The sequence below is a fragment of the Monodon monoceros genome, unplaced genomic scaffold (assembly GCF_005190385.1).
Source record: "Monodon monoceros isolate NGI ecotype Baffin Bay Population unplaced genomic scaffold, NGI_Narwhal_1 Super_Scaffold_5, whole genome shotgun sequence".
Lineage (NCBI taxonomy): Eukaryota > Metazoa > Chordata > Mammalia > Artiodactyla > Monodontidae > Monodon > Monodon monoceros.
Window position 1 is genome coordinate 94,309,995 of NW_021703782.1, and position 14,302 is coordinate 94,324,296.

At 44.9% G+C, this 14,302-nt stretch overlaps 1 protein-coding gene and 1 long non-coding RNA gene across 2 annotated transcripts in view; one reads left to right on the top strand and one right to left on the bottom strand.

Moving 5' to 3' along the window:
* LOC114884594 overlaps positions 1-14,302 on the top strand; it is a 116,454-nt gene that overhangs the window by 67,237 nt on the left and 34,915 nt on the right. The gene's annotated exons all lie outside the window — the stretch shown is intronic.
* Positions 1-14,302, bottom strand: part of TNFSF8 (TNF superfamily member 8) — a 25,348-nt gene that overhangs the window by 9,043 nt on the left and 2,003 nt on the right. Inside the window, exon 2 of the mRNA XM_029203639.1 lies at positions 6,016-6,058. Coding sequence (XP_029059472.1) covers positions 6,016-6,058 — 43 coding nt within the window. The remainder of the gene's footprint in view (positions 1-6,015; positions 6,059-14,302) is intronic.

A 14,302-nucleotide genomic window follows, 5' to 3' on the forward strand; every position in this document is an offset into this window, starting at 1 on the left:
TTTTTTTTTTTTTTTTTTTTTTTTTTTTTTTTTTTTTTAGCCACATGGCAAGGCTTGATAAAACTATCAAGTCAGATAGTTTTACCTTACATACTGCAACAGGTAAGGATTGAAAAGACTCCAAGGGAATTCCCTGGCGGTCCAGTGGTTAGGATTCTGTGCTTTCACTGCTGTGGGCCCCGGTTCGATCCCTGGTCAGGGAACTAAGATGCTGCGTGCCTCACAGTGAGGCCAGAAAAAACCCCAAAAGACAGGTTAAGAGTGGGCTTTAAGTGAATGGGTTTAAAGTGAATGGAGAAGCCAGTAAGCTCTTTGAGGCCTGTGACTATCTGAAAAGCAGTTACCCCATGAGCAGGGGTATCCCCACTTGCTGTGGAAAAATAAACTACAACAGCTTGTAGACTGGGCAGTCTAGATCCAGATCAGTGCACCTGATGGAAGTGAGGTCTCTGCTCTTTTTCAGTCTTTCTAGGGGAGGAGGCTGCTGCTTCTCTACCTGCCTCTTCTGCTGCCAGTGCAGCATCCTGGTGGGGCTGCAGCCATCCAGATCCCAGGTGTGTGACACCAGGGCTAGCGGGGCATTGGTGAGTAGCCAGCTCCTTGGTTTAGTTTCACTGCCTTCGATGGGCAGCTCGTATCATTTCCCTGGGGGTGGGTTCACTAGTTACAACTAGAGAGCTAACTTACTTGATCTCTTTTAATGCCCACATTCTCTTTTTAGCAGGGGAAATGGGGAGAAAGGTAGCTTGCCAAGCCATGCACAAATTACAAATTGTTAGAATGGTGAAATGGTCAAAGAATCCCAAGATATTTGATTCCTGGAATGTTATATTCAGAGCAAAATCCATGCTAGGTCAGGACAGCTGGCTTGCCCCCCTCATGCCTGATATTTTCAAAAACAGGAAACTCCAGTCCCTGGGAGTTCAAGTCATAGGACTGGAATGTAGGTATTCCGAAGTTCACCCCAGTTCTCTACCTTTTGTACCTCATCCCCAGCTGGAGATTGAATTCAGGCCAAGGGTGGGGAATGCAAGAAGGGGTGCAGGACCACTTCATGTGGTCTGTCCACTGTTCCCACTTCCTCGGGGCCTCCAGGGAACCTTGGGATATTAGGGGCCACGTGACATTCACAGGAAAGACAAACTCTTCTAACTGGCAGGCTGTGGGGAGGAAGGAATCATCCCAGGTCTCATGACTCCTGGGGCTTGAATTTGGCCTCTAGATCCCCTGCCGTGGGCCCTTCATGACCCCTACCACCTCACCTCTTGTGCAAACCCACGTGTGTGGTTGCGCTAGTGGCCCTGTCTGTCTCAAAGCTCGACAGCAGAGAGCATACTTCAGTGCCAAGAAGAAAGACAGCTGCAGGAGCAGGTGCTCAGGAAGTGGCAGAGAGCCTTGGAAGGATTCCTAGCCTTGGAGGACTGGTAGGGGCACCGGAAGGAAGCACAGCTGTGTTGTGCTTAGCATCTGACCATACAATCCTGGTTCGGCAAAAGGGCTCCAAGGCGGTCAGCCTGCCTTCTGAGGCCTCCCCACTCCATGCTAGCTGTGCAGTCTTAGGCAAGTCAAGTCGGTAAACCTCCCTGTGCTCTAGTTTCCCTACTTATAAATAATAAGGGGCTACTGATTATCCCCCGGACTTGTTGTGAGACTGTACGCGTGAATCACGAAGCGCTCAGCTCAGTGTGTGGCACGGAGTGAGTGACCCATCAGTGTTTATTATTTTCACTCCACCAGATCCTCACACATACCTAGTAAGGGAATAAGAGAAAAACTGACTTACAGAATTCCTCCAGTACAGCTAAGAATTGATATTTTGTTGTTGGGAAGTTAGGAAGGCCTGGGGCTGAGACCAAGGTGACCAAAATTATTCTGCAGTAAAGGCAGTAGAATTTGAGTTTCTGCAGAGTTTGTGAGGGGAAGTGAAGGCATGGTGAAAATGGGAAGAAGGAGAGCATGGCAACAGGGCTGAACCCCAGGGAGCAGTGCAGTCCCTCCAGAAGGCCCTGGTGGCTGGGGCGCAGAAGCCTCACAAGCACAGAGGGGTCTGCAACTCAAGTCTGCCTCATCCTCCACGATGGAAGGCACTGCCCCGCCGGCTTCTCCACGTACCCTAAATGCTACTGTCAGCTTTGCTACACACAGCTGCGGGTGCTTCTGGAACTCTGGGGACCTCAGGCATAGGGGGCTGTGTTCCAGGGTTTGGGCAAGTAAGGCACATACACGAGCATAGGTGAGAGTCAAAACGCTGTGGAGGCAGGAGACTGGAGCAAGAAGTGACGAGAAGCAGTACAAGCCTCCCTCGCCCAGCCCGCCTGGACTCTGTGTCCAGAGGACTCATGCTCGACCATGTGGCAGACAAGGGTCGTATCTGCTGTCTCATTTCACCCTCGTAGTGGCTCTGTGCCACTTCATGACTGCATTTGCCAGAGAAGAGGAGAAGCGTGTGGGAAAATGTTCTCCTCCCATTGCCCTTCCTACCCTTAGTCCCGGCTGGGCCCCCGCATGGGCCACTGAGTCCTAGGCACGATGGAGTGTGTGTGAGGTAGCAGTCTGCCAGTGACAAGTCTCCTGGCTGGGAGTGGGAAGCTTGTGTTGAGACTCAGACATCTTTTCATTACAAAAAAAGGCTTGGCTTTCGGTGGTTTCCCTGCAGCTAAGTGTCATCCTGTGTTACATTACTTTAGTGTACGGACATGGCCCTGTTTTCCAGCCTCTGGGCTGCTGCTGGCTTCCTGCTGATGGTGGGCAGTTTCCATCAGTTGGTGGCAGAGGTCTCCCTGGGAAGCGTCTGGCTTCTGCTCTTCTCCAGCCCAGTGACAAACCACATGCTGACCCCTGGGGCTTCCTCCCTGGAGTTTCTGGGAGACGATGCCTCTCTGCCTGGAATGTCTTGCAATGGCTTTTCAAAAGGGAGTTTGCTGTTTCTGCCTGTTTAAGAGGGGTTTGTTGGGGGAGAAGGCTGTGTATGCAGACTTCCTCAAGGTTATTAGGAATAATCTTTTTAGACTTTTCTATATTTCCATAATGAATGAAAGATTGGAGTATCATAAAGCATCGAAGTTGGAAGGGCCCTTCCAGTTCATTCAGTACATTGTTGTTATGTTATAGACGAGACCCAAAGAGGAGGAAAGGCTTGCCCAGAGAAACACAGCCTGCTGGTGTGAAGGTCAGTTCTGGAGCCCAGGCCTTGCTCCAAGGTAGTGTTCTTTCCACCTCACCCTGCTACTGTGTCTGTAGTTTGCCAAGTTAAGAGAAGTGGAAACTTGCATTAAAAGCAGGAGAAAGCTAGGGACCACGCACAGTAGGTCACTGACATTTTATGGCTGAAGCACATCATCCGGGGGCTAGAGAGGAGCCCTGGATTCTGATCCATGCTCTGCCATCAACTCCCTAGATGACCTTGGGCAAGTCACCTTCATTCCCTGGGCTTCAGCTCATTATCTGCAAAATGGGACTATTAATCCCTGTGTTGTTTGCTCACAGGATGGAGGCTAATATAAATCCAGGGGAGGTGTGGGAAGGTCTTTAACGAAAGTTTCATGGCCCTGGTGAGAATTATTAGCATTTTCTACCTGGTTGCAGAAACATTGAATTGTAAACTGCGGTTGGTTTTGGATTAGTTTGTGTTCTGATATCTACAGTGATGGCCCATATAAGAAGCGATCTGATAAGTGATCTAGTCCACAGCTTCCAAAACTTTGAATTTTATGGACCAAAATAATTACTCCAAAATGTAAATTCAGTTACCAGTATACAATGGGCAGCTTATTATTTTGCTTTGTGACCATTCAAACAAACAAACAAAATAACTCTGACTAAAAGCAAACCAACTTAATTCCCATCTATATCAGCTTCATGTTGTAAAAGAAAGGACATTTTAATACCAAAAAACTGTAGAGGACTTCCCTGGTGGCTCAGTGATTAAGAATCTGCCTGCCAGTGCAGGGGACACGGGTTCAAGCCCTGGTCCGGGAAGATCCCACGTGCCGCGGAGCAACTAAGCCCATGCGCCACAACTACTGAGCCTGTGCTCTAGAGCCCGTGAGCCACAACTACTGAGCCCGCGTGCCACAACTGCTGAAGCCCGCGTGCCTAGAGCCCATCCTCCTCAACAAGAGAAGCCACCGCAATGAGAAGCCTGCGCACCACAACGAAGAGTAGACCCCGCTCGCCGCAACTAGAGGAAGCCCACGTGCAGCAACGAAGACCCAACACAGCCAAAAATAAAAAAAAAAACTGTGGAAAAGGAGGTGCTCTCAGAGGAAAGCATAGTTGGCCATGGGAAAAGGGGGATCAGGTTAGAACCTCTGTAGTTGGTGACCTACGATGGAAGTGCAGAAACTGAGACCCAGAATGGCTGAGGTCGTGTTGCCTGATCAAAATTGTCGTTGTCGTTGGGGTCACGTTCTCCCTAAAGATCCATCTCCCCGTCTTGAAAAATGAAGTTCTTGTCAAAACTTGGAAAATCTGGATGGATGTGGAACAGTGGGACTGGGGAAGGGAAAATGACATTTACTCAGTGTGTTTGGTTTCTTGCAAGCTTCCGCGTTCTGAATCCAAAGCCGGTACTGTTTCCATGATGGGGGGCAGCAAACCCTGGTCTGTGGGTGAGATCCAGAACACCACCTCATTCTGCGAATGAAGTTTTGTGGGCCCGCAGCCATGCCTGCTCATTTGCACAGAGTCTGTGGCTGCTTCTGCACCACAGCAGTGGAGTGGACTCGCAACAGGGACTCTTATGGCCTGCAGAGCCTAGAATGTTTACTATCTGGCCCTTTACAGAAAAAGTTTGCTTACCTCTGCATTATGCCGTCTCCTTTTTACCTCAATGTGACTGTCTACAGAGGCATTGTGGGAACTGAGGTCACATGCTGAGTAATTCCAGCCAAAGTTAAGGTATTGTTGACAAAGCTGTAATTATTAGTCTGCCTTGAAAGATCCAGAATGCTGCTCCTTTTAGGGGATTTTGCCCTTACTTTCTAAGTCTCTGGGTGACAAATAGTAGGAGAAGCATGACTACGGGTGTCCTGAAGGAAACTCCAAGTGTGATGGCTGCTGCTGTGAGAAGCTGTGTCCAGACACTTAACGTCCTCTGGCCCCAAGCATGACCTGGTGTCTCTATCCAGGTGCCTATAATGACCCACTCTTTCTCTTTTACTTTTTTTTCTCTGAGCTGTCTGGTGATCCAGCTGCTAGCTAGGTTCTGAGGGTTACAGGACTGAGATGGGGCTAAAGATTTTGGGTTGAAAGAACACTAGATTAGAGATGAGGACATCTGGGTTCTAGGTTTGACTTCATATGACTCTGAACAAGACCCTTCACTTGGTCTTACTTTTCCTCTTCTGTGCAATGAAAACATTCATCAGATGACCCCAAAGTTTTTCATTTTCCATGTTAACCTAACTCTGCATATCACCAGTCTGGGGCTAGTAGAGACAATGCATTAATTAGTGACTTCAGTGATAGGAAATATGAGGGGTGGGGAGGTCTGTTTCACAAGCCCTCAGCTTCATTATGCATTTTGTCTGTTACCAGTTATTTAATGATTACTATGTGTTGGTCACTGTGCCAAGCAATATCTGGAAGGGATCTGACAGCTTCTCCAATACCTTCATGAGGTGGGTATGATTAGTCCTATTTCACAGATGAGGACCCGAGTTTCTCAGGTGGGGTGTAGAGCCAAGATTCATACCCACATTGCCCGACTCCAGATTCTAAGCTCTTAACACAGCGCTGCCTTGTGTTCCTCTCTGTGTCCGTGTGACAGCCTACGCCAGAGGTACAGTTTTCACTAGTGGGAGAGTTGAGGGCTGGTGGGAGAACTTGTGGGGAGGTGAGTGCAGCTCAGAGGCTGCTCAGATGAATGGAGATGCATCAGCTCTGCCCTGACGGCCCACCTCTGCCTCCGCCCACTCTTCTGTTGGACACTATCATGATGTTTCTGGTTGTTAACCATCTGTGATGTGATATGGATGCGTCCCGGCACATTTACTCCTAATTCCAAAGTCTTACCTCCTTTAAGGTGGAATTTGCCCGGCGGGTTGGGAATGGAGTCCTGGAAGAGAAGAAAGAGGGGAAAAAAAAAAAAAAAGCAGCATGAGAATGTCATCAGATTGAAACAGCTATTCTTTTTCTTTTCCATTTTGGTTGTCCTCAAAGTATTATGCAATTTAGAATTCATGTTCCATCTGACTCTTAGATTTAAAAAAAATTCATTCACTGACTTAGTTTACAGTGGGCTTTCTCATCCATTTGCTTTACAACCTGCTTATCAGAAACACAACTGGAGGATTGCTATCCTCATTTCACATGTGAGGAACGGGGGGCCGAGAGGTAAAGTTTATGGCAGTTCAGGGACTAGAATCTGCAACTCAACTTTCAGTCCAGAGCTTTTTGTTTTCACCACCACATGTGTTATTTTTTCCTACTTTGATTAGCATAAGAGCAAACAAGTGTATTATATAAATATATGTGGGGTTTGTTTTTCTATGTTTGATTCTGCAAACAGTGAAAGTATGTTGTAAACATACCTAGGAAGGTACATTTCTATTTCTCCTGTGGTTGGAAATTCTGAATTAATAGAACGTTTACGTGCCAAGTATTGCGAAGATACCAAAAATAATTAAATTGGGTCCCTGCTCTCATGGATTTATTACAAGTTTATATTTGACTATAACATCTAAATACTTATAAATATATAAAAAGCATAAATGTATATTATTTACTTTAATATTCACATGTTTTATGTTATTTATTCTATAATAAGCATAAATATATGCGTAAATATTTACATAGTTAAGTAAGAGGTTGATGGCAGATACTCTGATAGCGGATTGTCTTCTGAAGGAGGGCCTCCAGGCTGGGGAGTGGAGGGGATGAAAGGAGGTCTTACTCAGGTGCTCTGAGCAACAGAAGCAGGTGGGCACAGTTCTTCACCCCTAGTTCTTCAGAGACTAGCTTCCTCCCTGGTCTCCCCCCAACTTCTCCCCACCTCAGCCATTAGAGACACCCCTCAGTTGTCCTGCCAATAAGGAATGAAGTGTCTTATTTATCTTTTGACCTCTCCTGGTCAGGATCTCCTGTAGTGCATTGGATTGAAATATTAATAAAGACCTAGAGAAATGTGAGCATTTACAAGGATGAAAACAACCTCCCAACTTCTAACAGAGCAAGAAGTTAGCAGCTTCCCACACCTTATTTTCTTAGTGTCCTGTATGAACACCTAGGGCCATCTGGAGTCCTCTCTTTATTCTACCATTGCTCTAGGGGCTCTGTCCTTTGCCTTCCATTGCCAGCTCTCCCGATCAGTGACTCTCTTCTCCAGCCCAGATGTGTGGCAGTGAGTCCGAGGGAGACTCCTGAGGCAAAGCCCCGGCAGAGCACTGATCTGGAGATGGAAGTCAGTATAGATTTGGGAGCTTCAGCTTATCAGGGAAAAGAAGTGAACTTGGCCTGGAAGGTCCTTTCCTCCTTGCTCTAACAGTGTATGATTTTGTTGCTTTAGTTGAAAGCTCTTAACCTAATTAACAATGCTGTACATTTGTGGTCTCTCAGTTGCACATGTAGTTCAAAGGAGAACCTGATGTCACAAAATTCCCCTCCTGGTTGCCTCTGTGAGACAACAAACAGCATTTCATAATTTATAATAAACACCTAGTTTACTGCCAAGCATGTCCGTCAATTAGAGTGATGTGCAAATACGTGAAGAAAAACATCTACGTTTAAATGTGGCGCTAAGACCGTTGAATTCATTGGCTGCCCAGGAACATGTCCAGGGACAGTGAGAGACTGCCAGAGCAGCAGTCCCCGTGGAGCCATCGCAGTGGCCACTGGCAGGTGGGAAATACCAGAGAATCATACATTCAGCACATGTTGAATTGGGCACCTGGTGTGTGCCAGGCTGTAAGTTAGTCATTGGAAGACATCCTGTGGATTTTATGGCTTGATCATTAAAGCAGTCATTTAAGAAATACAAGTAAATATCTAATTAGAATTGCAAGTTGTGGCAAGAGCTGCCAGGAGAGAGGCAGAGTGTTTCAAAATAGTACTTCTTGAACTTTAGCATGTGTATGAATCACTTAGGGAGCTCGTTAAATGCAAGTGCTGATTCAGCACGTGTGGGTGGAGCCTGAGAGTCTATTTCTGACAAGCTCCCAGGTGACATCGGTGCTCCTGGCCCACAGGACACAATTTGAGTAGAAAGGTTGTAAGAGATAATATCTGGAAGGAGATCTAATTTACATGGGGGGTTGGGGGTACAGGGGGAGTCTCTGCCATTTGAGGGCTTTCTGGTTTTCTAGCTTCAGACAGGAGGATGTCAGAAACAAAGCTTCATAGTACAGGAAAGAATCCTTTTGCTTGAACCTTCACCCAGGACCCATGACATCCAAGACAGAAGTGTGACTATTCCTATCTTGAAGAGCTCCTGGGATGAGGACAGGTCTCCATAGCTTCCCTTGGCTACCCATGGTAGACGAGATCAGAGAATCAGGGCCAGAGGGGAACCAAGACATCCTTTAGTCCATCAAGCTAAGTTTCACAGGCAGGGAGACTGAGACACTCATGAGTCAGTGGAATCCCAGATCCCAGACTGAAATTCTCCAGTGCTCTTTCCCTGGCTCTATACCCCAGGAGAGATGCTGTCTTCAGAAGCCAAGGATAGAAAAGCTCATTCTTCCCCGGCCCCCCGCCCCTTAGTAGTCCTTGTTTTTGGAGGTGCAGAAGTACGGTATGAAGAGATGATGACTTAAATTTTGTTGAGGACTCTTTATACCCTAGGTGCTATGCTCAGTGCTGTTCATCTATCTATTCCTCTTTAGTAAGGTACCTCCCAGTCTTGGAATATTTTCCCATACCTAGCCTGGGGATCTGGGTCTTGGCTGGGGAAATGTGAACTACCTTGCTTAGCAACTTGGCTTTGTGGTAAACGTACATAGGCTAGACATAGACACAAGCAAATGGACCCTCCCAAGTTGTCATTCTCAGCTCCATTGAGTAGCTCAGGAAACTTCATCTCCGAGGTTACCAACCAGGTACATTTCCTTAAGTGTACTTCTCTCTGTCTCTTTTTTCCCCCAGAATCTGTGTGTCTAATGGGTATCCTCAACAATGTTTCTGTGTGTGGAGGGAGGAACTGTCACATTTAACTTGTTTGTTTCCAGGTGAAATGGCCTGTTCCAATCATCTTCCCTGCCTACGAGTCTGTTTTCCCATTTCCTTTCATCACTGTGATTACAGGGCTAATAATGCTTCCCTCTGCTGGGTTGTTGTGGACATAATAAGATATTATACATAGAGTGTTAGCAAGTACTTGAAAACTGTAGTTATTTTGGTTACTCCTAATGAGGTGCTTAATTTGCCTCAATACCTTGAAAGTCTTACTTCTTTTTGCAGAGCAAAGTATCACAGGGCATTTCATTTCACCCCTATATTTTATCTGGGCTGAAAAGCAGGGGAGTCAGCTCCCAAATTTACTTTGAAAAAAGATACCCTCTCTGATGGAAAATGGCCAAAAGGAACTAATATTTGGAATATGCCAGGTGGCCTCACATCTTGTAAGGTGGGCCATGGAGACCTTTGCCAGGAATGCCTCTCTTATTTTCCAGTGAACGTGACTAAGCACTTAATGAGGGTGTTTAATCCTTGGGGGCTATATGCTTTACATGCATTATCTTATTTGATCTTTACCCCAAGAGTTAGTGATTGACTAAGACTTAGAGAAGTGACTTAATGATTATAGAAGGTCCCATAGATGGTGAATAGCAAGGAAAGTGTTCAGACTCTGGCGTGTTGACTTGGAAGGCAATGCTCTTCAATGCCAAGCCACGTTGCCTCTCTAGGGTAGGGCAGGATGAAGCTGGGGCAGGAAATTCTCCTGAGACTCCATGAGAAAGTGGATGGAGGTCATAGAAAATTTTCCTTGGCAGCCTTTGTTTTGGTAATGTTAGTGAAAGTGGTCATTGGAATACAGTGGCTTAAAGCAGTGCTTCTCCCCCGGGGATCTTGTTAAAATGCTAATTCTGATTCTGTAGGTCTGAGGTGGGCCCTTAGGTTTTGCATTTCTAATGAGCTTCCAGATGATACCTGTGCTGCTGGGCCAGGGTCCACACTTTGAAAAACAAGGGCTTAAAGACGTTACTCAGCAGGCAATCAGGATACTGAGGCCTTCCTTCCCCGAGGAATGGGGAATGGCTTCTGGAGGCTGAGTGCGGAGCTGAGCTCATGCATGGGTTTAGGAAATCTTCCTAGTCTGTTGATAGGGTGGCTTCCTATCCTCTCATCTTCCTCTATCAATGCTTCTTGCCACCTAGCTCTAAGTCCTGCTGCTCCCCCGTGCAGTCTGGACTGACCTCTGTTCTGGCCCTGCAACTCCTGTCCTCACACTTGGGCTCGCCTTCTCCCAGGCTGTGCGTCTCCTCACTCTTGCCTCACCTGGAATGCCCGGCACCATCTCCACCTGCCACCATCCTTCCAATGGAGAGCTCTTCTCCATTGAAGAATGTCAGCTAATAAATGCAAAAAGAATGATAGAATTAGGCAATTATCATTCTTCAACCCTCAGTGCATTAGCTGACTCAGTTGAGGGTCATCATCAAAGAATGCCAAAAATGTGGAGTGAAGGATATTGGTATGTCTTCAAAGTATTACCCCATAGATTACTTATTAATAAGAAGGAACACAGTGTTCTACTAAAGAGATAGCCAGTGGTCTCCTCCTGAATCAAGTGACTAAACATTATTGCCAGTAATGGGGCAACCTGACATATATGCCTCTAGCTCTGCTGCAATAAGAAGTATATAACATCGCCTGTGTACTCTTCTTGCCAAAAATGTTTCATCTGAATATAATCACGAGTAAACACTAAGACGGTTCCAAAACGTAAACTATTCTACAACAGAACTGACCCTTTGAAAAAGTCAATGCCATGAAAAGCAACAAAAAGCAGAGGAGGTTGTTAGATCTGTGCTTCTCAAACTTAATGTGTGTATAAATCACCAGGGACCTTATTAAAATGCAGGTCTAGAATGGGGCTTGGCATTTCTAACAAGCTCCCAGGACCACCTTGTAAATAGTAACATTCTAGATTAGAACAGATAACCTGAGAGTGGATTCTGGATCAACAAACAAAACAAGGCACAACAGCTGTAGAAGACATTTTTGACCAAGTGGAGGAAATTAAAATATGGACTATATATTATAATAAGGTGATATTGCCAAATTAACATTAACTCTCTTGGCTATGATAATGGCACTGCAGTAAGTAGGAAATGGGTGCTGAAACAAATGCAGGTGAAAGGTCACACTATCTGAAACTTACTTTCATATATACAGAAAGAGCAGAAATATGGCAAAATATTAACACAGTGAATTTAGGTGAAAGGTTATATGGGTGTTTACCATTCTGTTTTTCTGTAGGTTTAAAGTTTTTCAAAATAAAACTTTGGGCATAAGACATGATACTTCTAACTCTTAGAAGAGGCTCAGCTTCCCTTCTAAGCTCTTCTGCAAAGCCTTCCCTCATCCCAAGCAGAAATTGCCTTCCTCTCCTCTGGTATGGCATTCAGTGCCATTCTGCCCCAAATTCAGTCTCTTGAGTGTTTGGGCCTCATTTCGCCAACTTAGAGATTCTCGGAGAAAAGGGTTCTGCCTTACCCACTTGGGTCCTTCCCTCGCAGCCCAACATAGGGCTTTCCCTGGAGAAGATTTTCAGTGGCCTTTTTTGGATTGATAAATTGAATGCATTGGAGAGAGTAACTTGGGTAGAGAGAAGAATCACAGGTCATTTCAATTCTCCCCTATATTTTTTTGGGCTGAAAAGCAAACCAGAAAACCTTACCACCATGACCACCAGTCACTACCCCTATACTGCACTCTTGGTGGGGAAGTAGAGTGGTATTGTAAGGATAAATTTTTTTTAAAAAGGAATTTTCTTTGCTGATAAAGGGAAAGAAGGCAGCTGCTTTCTCTTCTTTCTAGAGGACATAATGAGCCCTTGCTAACCGTGTGGACTGTAAATGGATCTCTCTAGGGGTTGGATAAGTCCAGGCTCCTGGTTCGTAACAGAGATGTCTCTAAGACTGAAGACCTCAGAGCCACTTGAACTGTAAACACTTCTGGTGTCAGCCTTGTAGCCTATATATAATCTATATATAACCCTTTGTCTCTGGAGGAGATATGAGAAATTTTATTATTTTTCTTTTTTTGTTGTTTTTCTTTCTTTGCTGTATGAATTGTGTGAAATTTCATCCTGACACATATGCAGGTAGTCTGTTGTGCTTACTCAGTAAGAAATCCATTTTCTGTCTTTCTCATGAAGATCTGTCTCTGTTGGTAGGACTTTTACTTCCTCAAGAGCAGTATATTGGCACAATCTCTTTGGAAGCTGATTTACGTAATTTATAGAAATGAAAAACGCATTATATTACCACCACTAGGAATTTGTCCCACAGATATACTTGCAGATGTGCAGAGTGGGCAAAACTTCTAGAGGAAAACCTGAGCGTCCTTCACTAGGCACAGATGGAATATGAAGTACAATAAAATACTATGTGACTCTTCAAAAGAATGAGATGGACTTCCATGTATTGGCATGGAAGGATCTCCAAGATATACTGTCAAGTCAATAAAGCAAGGTGCAAATTTATGAGTTTACTATAATGACATGTGTATACTATATATTTGTAGAAGCATAGATTTTTGGAAGGACGTGGAAGGATCTGTTAATGGTCATTATCTCAGGGAAGAGGGATTGCTGGTTGGGTGGGGAGAGTGTGAGAGATTTCTGTTTTTCTTTCTTTTCCCTTGTTTACTATTTACTTTTCTTAAACCACAAGAATAGAATATTTTAAATAAATATAATAGTTTAAAGGTAAATAAAATACAGCCACCACAGAGACTTAAGACATCAGTAGGCAATAAGTTCCATAAGTAACATGAAAGCAGGGATTTTGTTGGCTTTGATCAAGGCTCTATACCCATTACTTAGAACAATGTCCTGTACACAGCAGATGCTCAACAAGTATTTGAGGTTGAAACCTAAGTTCTTTCTTTGCCTCCCCCAAGGAATTTGGCCTTGGAGTTATTTGGTCTTCAAGCCAAATCTCAAGGCGATCTTTGTTGATTTTCCTACATGCCCTTCACTTTTCTTCTCCATCACTTTTCTCACACTGTTCCACTGGCCAGGAAAGCTCTCTCCTCTAATCTCCCTTCACCCATTTGAAACTGTGCACATTTCTCGAGCCAAACTGAAATGTCAATCTCCAGTGAAGTTTTTCTTAGATCTGCCTGGGAAAATGTTCTGTCTCCTTAACTTGTGGTCTCATGGTAGCCCTATGTGCCTACCTTCCATCGCTTATTATATATTATGAGTTAAGCTTGTTTTAAATTTTGTCTGTGCAGGTGCCTTTTTATTTAGAACTGTGACCTCTTAGGCCAACAGAACCATTCTCATGGTTCTCACCCCTGCCCCGATCCACCCTTACAGCAGAGTGCTATGTGGCCACCAATCCATTCCATTGTTAATAATTGGGATATGAGTTTAAGGTCCTTGGTTATCTCCCATTGACTTCTTTATCAGAAGTCCTGTTAGAGTCTCTTCGTTTGTCTCTTCACTGTCATTTGTACCTGTCCTAAAGCCAGCCTGCATTCCCTCCTCCTGTAGGAAGCCTTTCCTGATAACTCAAGCTCAAGGGGATAACTCTCTCTTCTTAGCTCTTCTAACAGTTAATATCTGAACAAATTATTGGAAATGGTATGTGTAAAACACTTCACTTTTAATGCCGCAGTTCTTTTACGCAAGTAACTGACATTTCTCAGGCTAAGAAATCACAGCACACCAAAGCCAACAATCAGACTTTGAAGTGAATCTTTTCATATCCCAACGTGAGGCTAAGTCAAGGAGATGGATGCCAAGAAGATAGCACTCCCAAGAGAAGAGCAGGAACAGAGTTTCTTAGTGCTTCTGTGGCTGGCTGTATCGTCAAAGGGAATGGTGTCCTGATTAAATAATCAAGCAGTCCACTTTCTCAGGACGACTTAGGTCAAGCCCTGTCCCCTTTCTGTTCCTCATTTTCCACATTTACAAAAATGAGGGAGAAAGATCCACTCTCGTTCCTTCATGGAAAGAATCAGTTCATACAAAGGTGGGATTTGAATAAGGACCATTCTGGAGCTCTCTCTAGCTTTATATGTTACCACCACACCTTATACCCCCATCATCTCTTTCTCTTTTCCTTCCTTCTTTCCTTCCTTCTTTCCTTCCTTCCTTCCTTCCTTCCTTCCTTCCTTCCTTCCTTCCTTC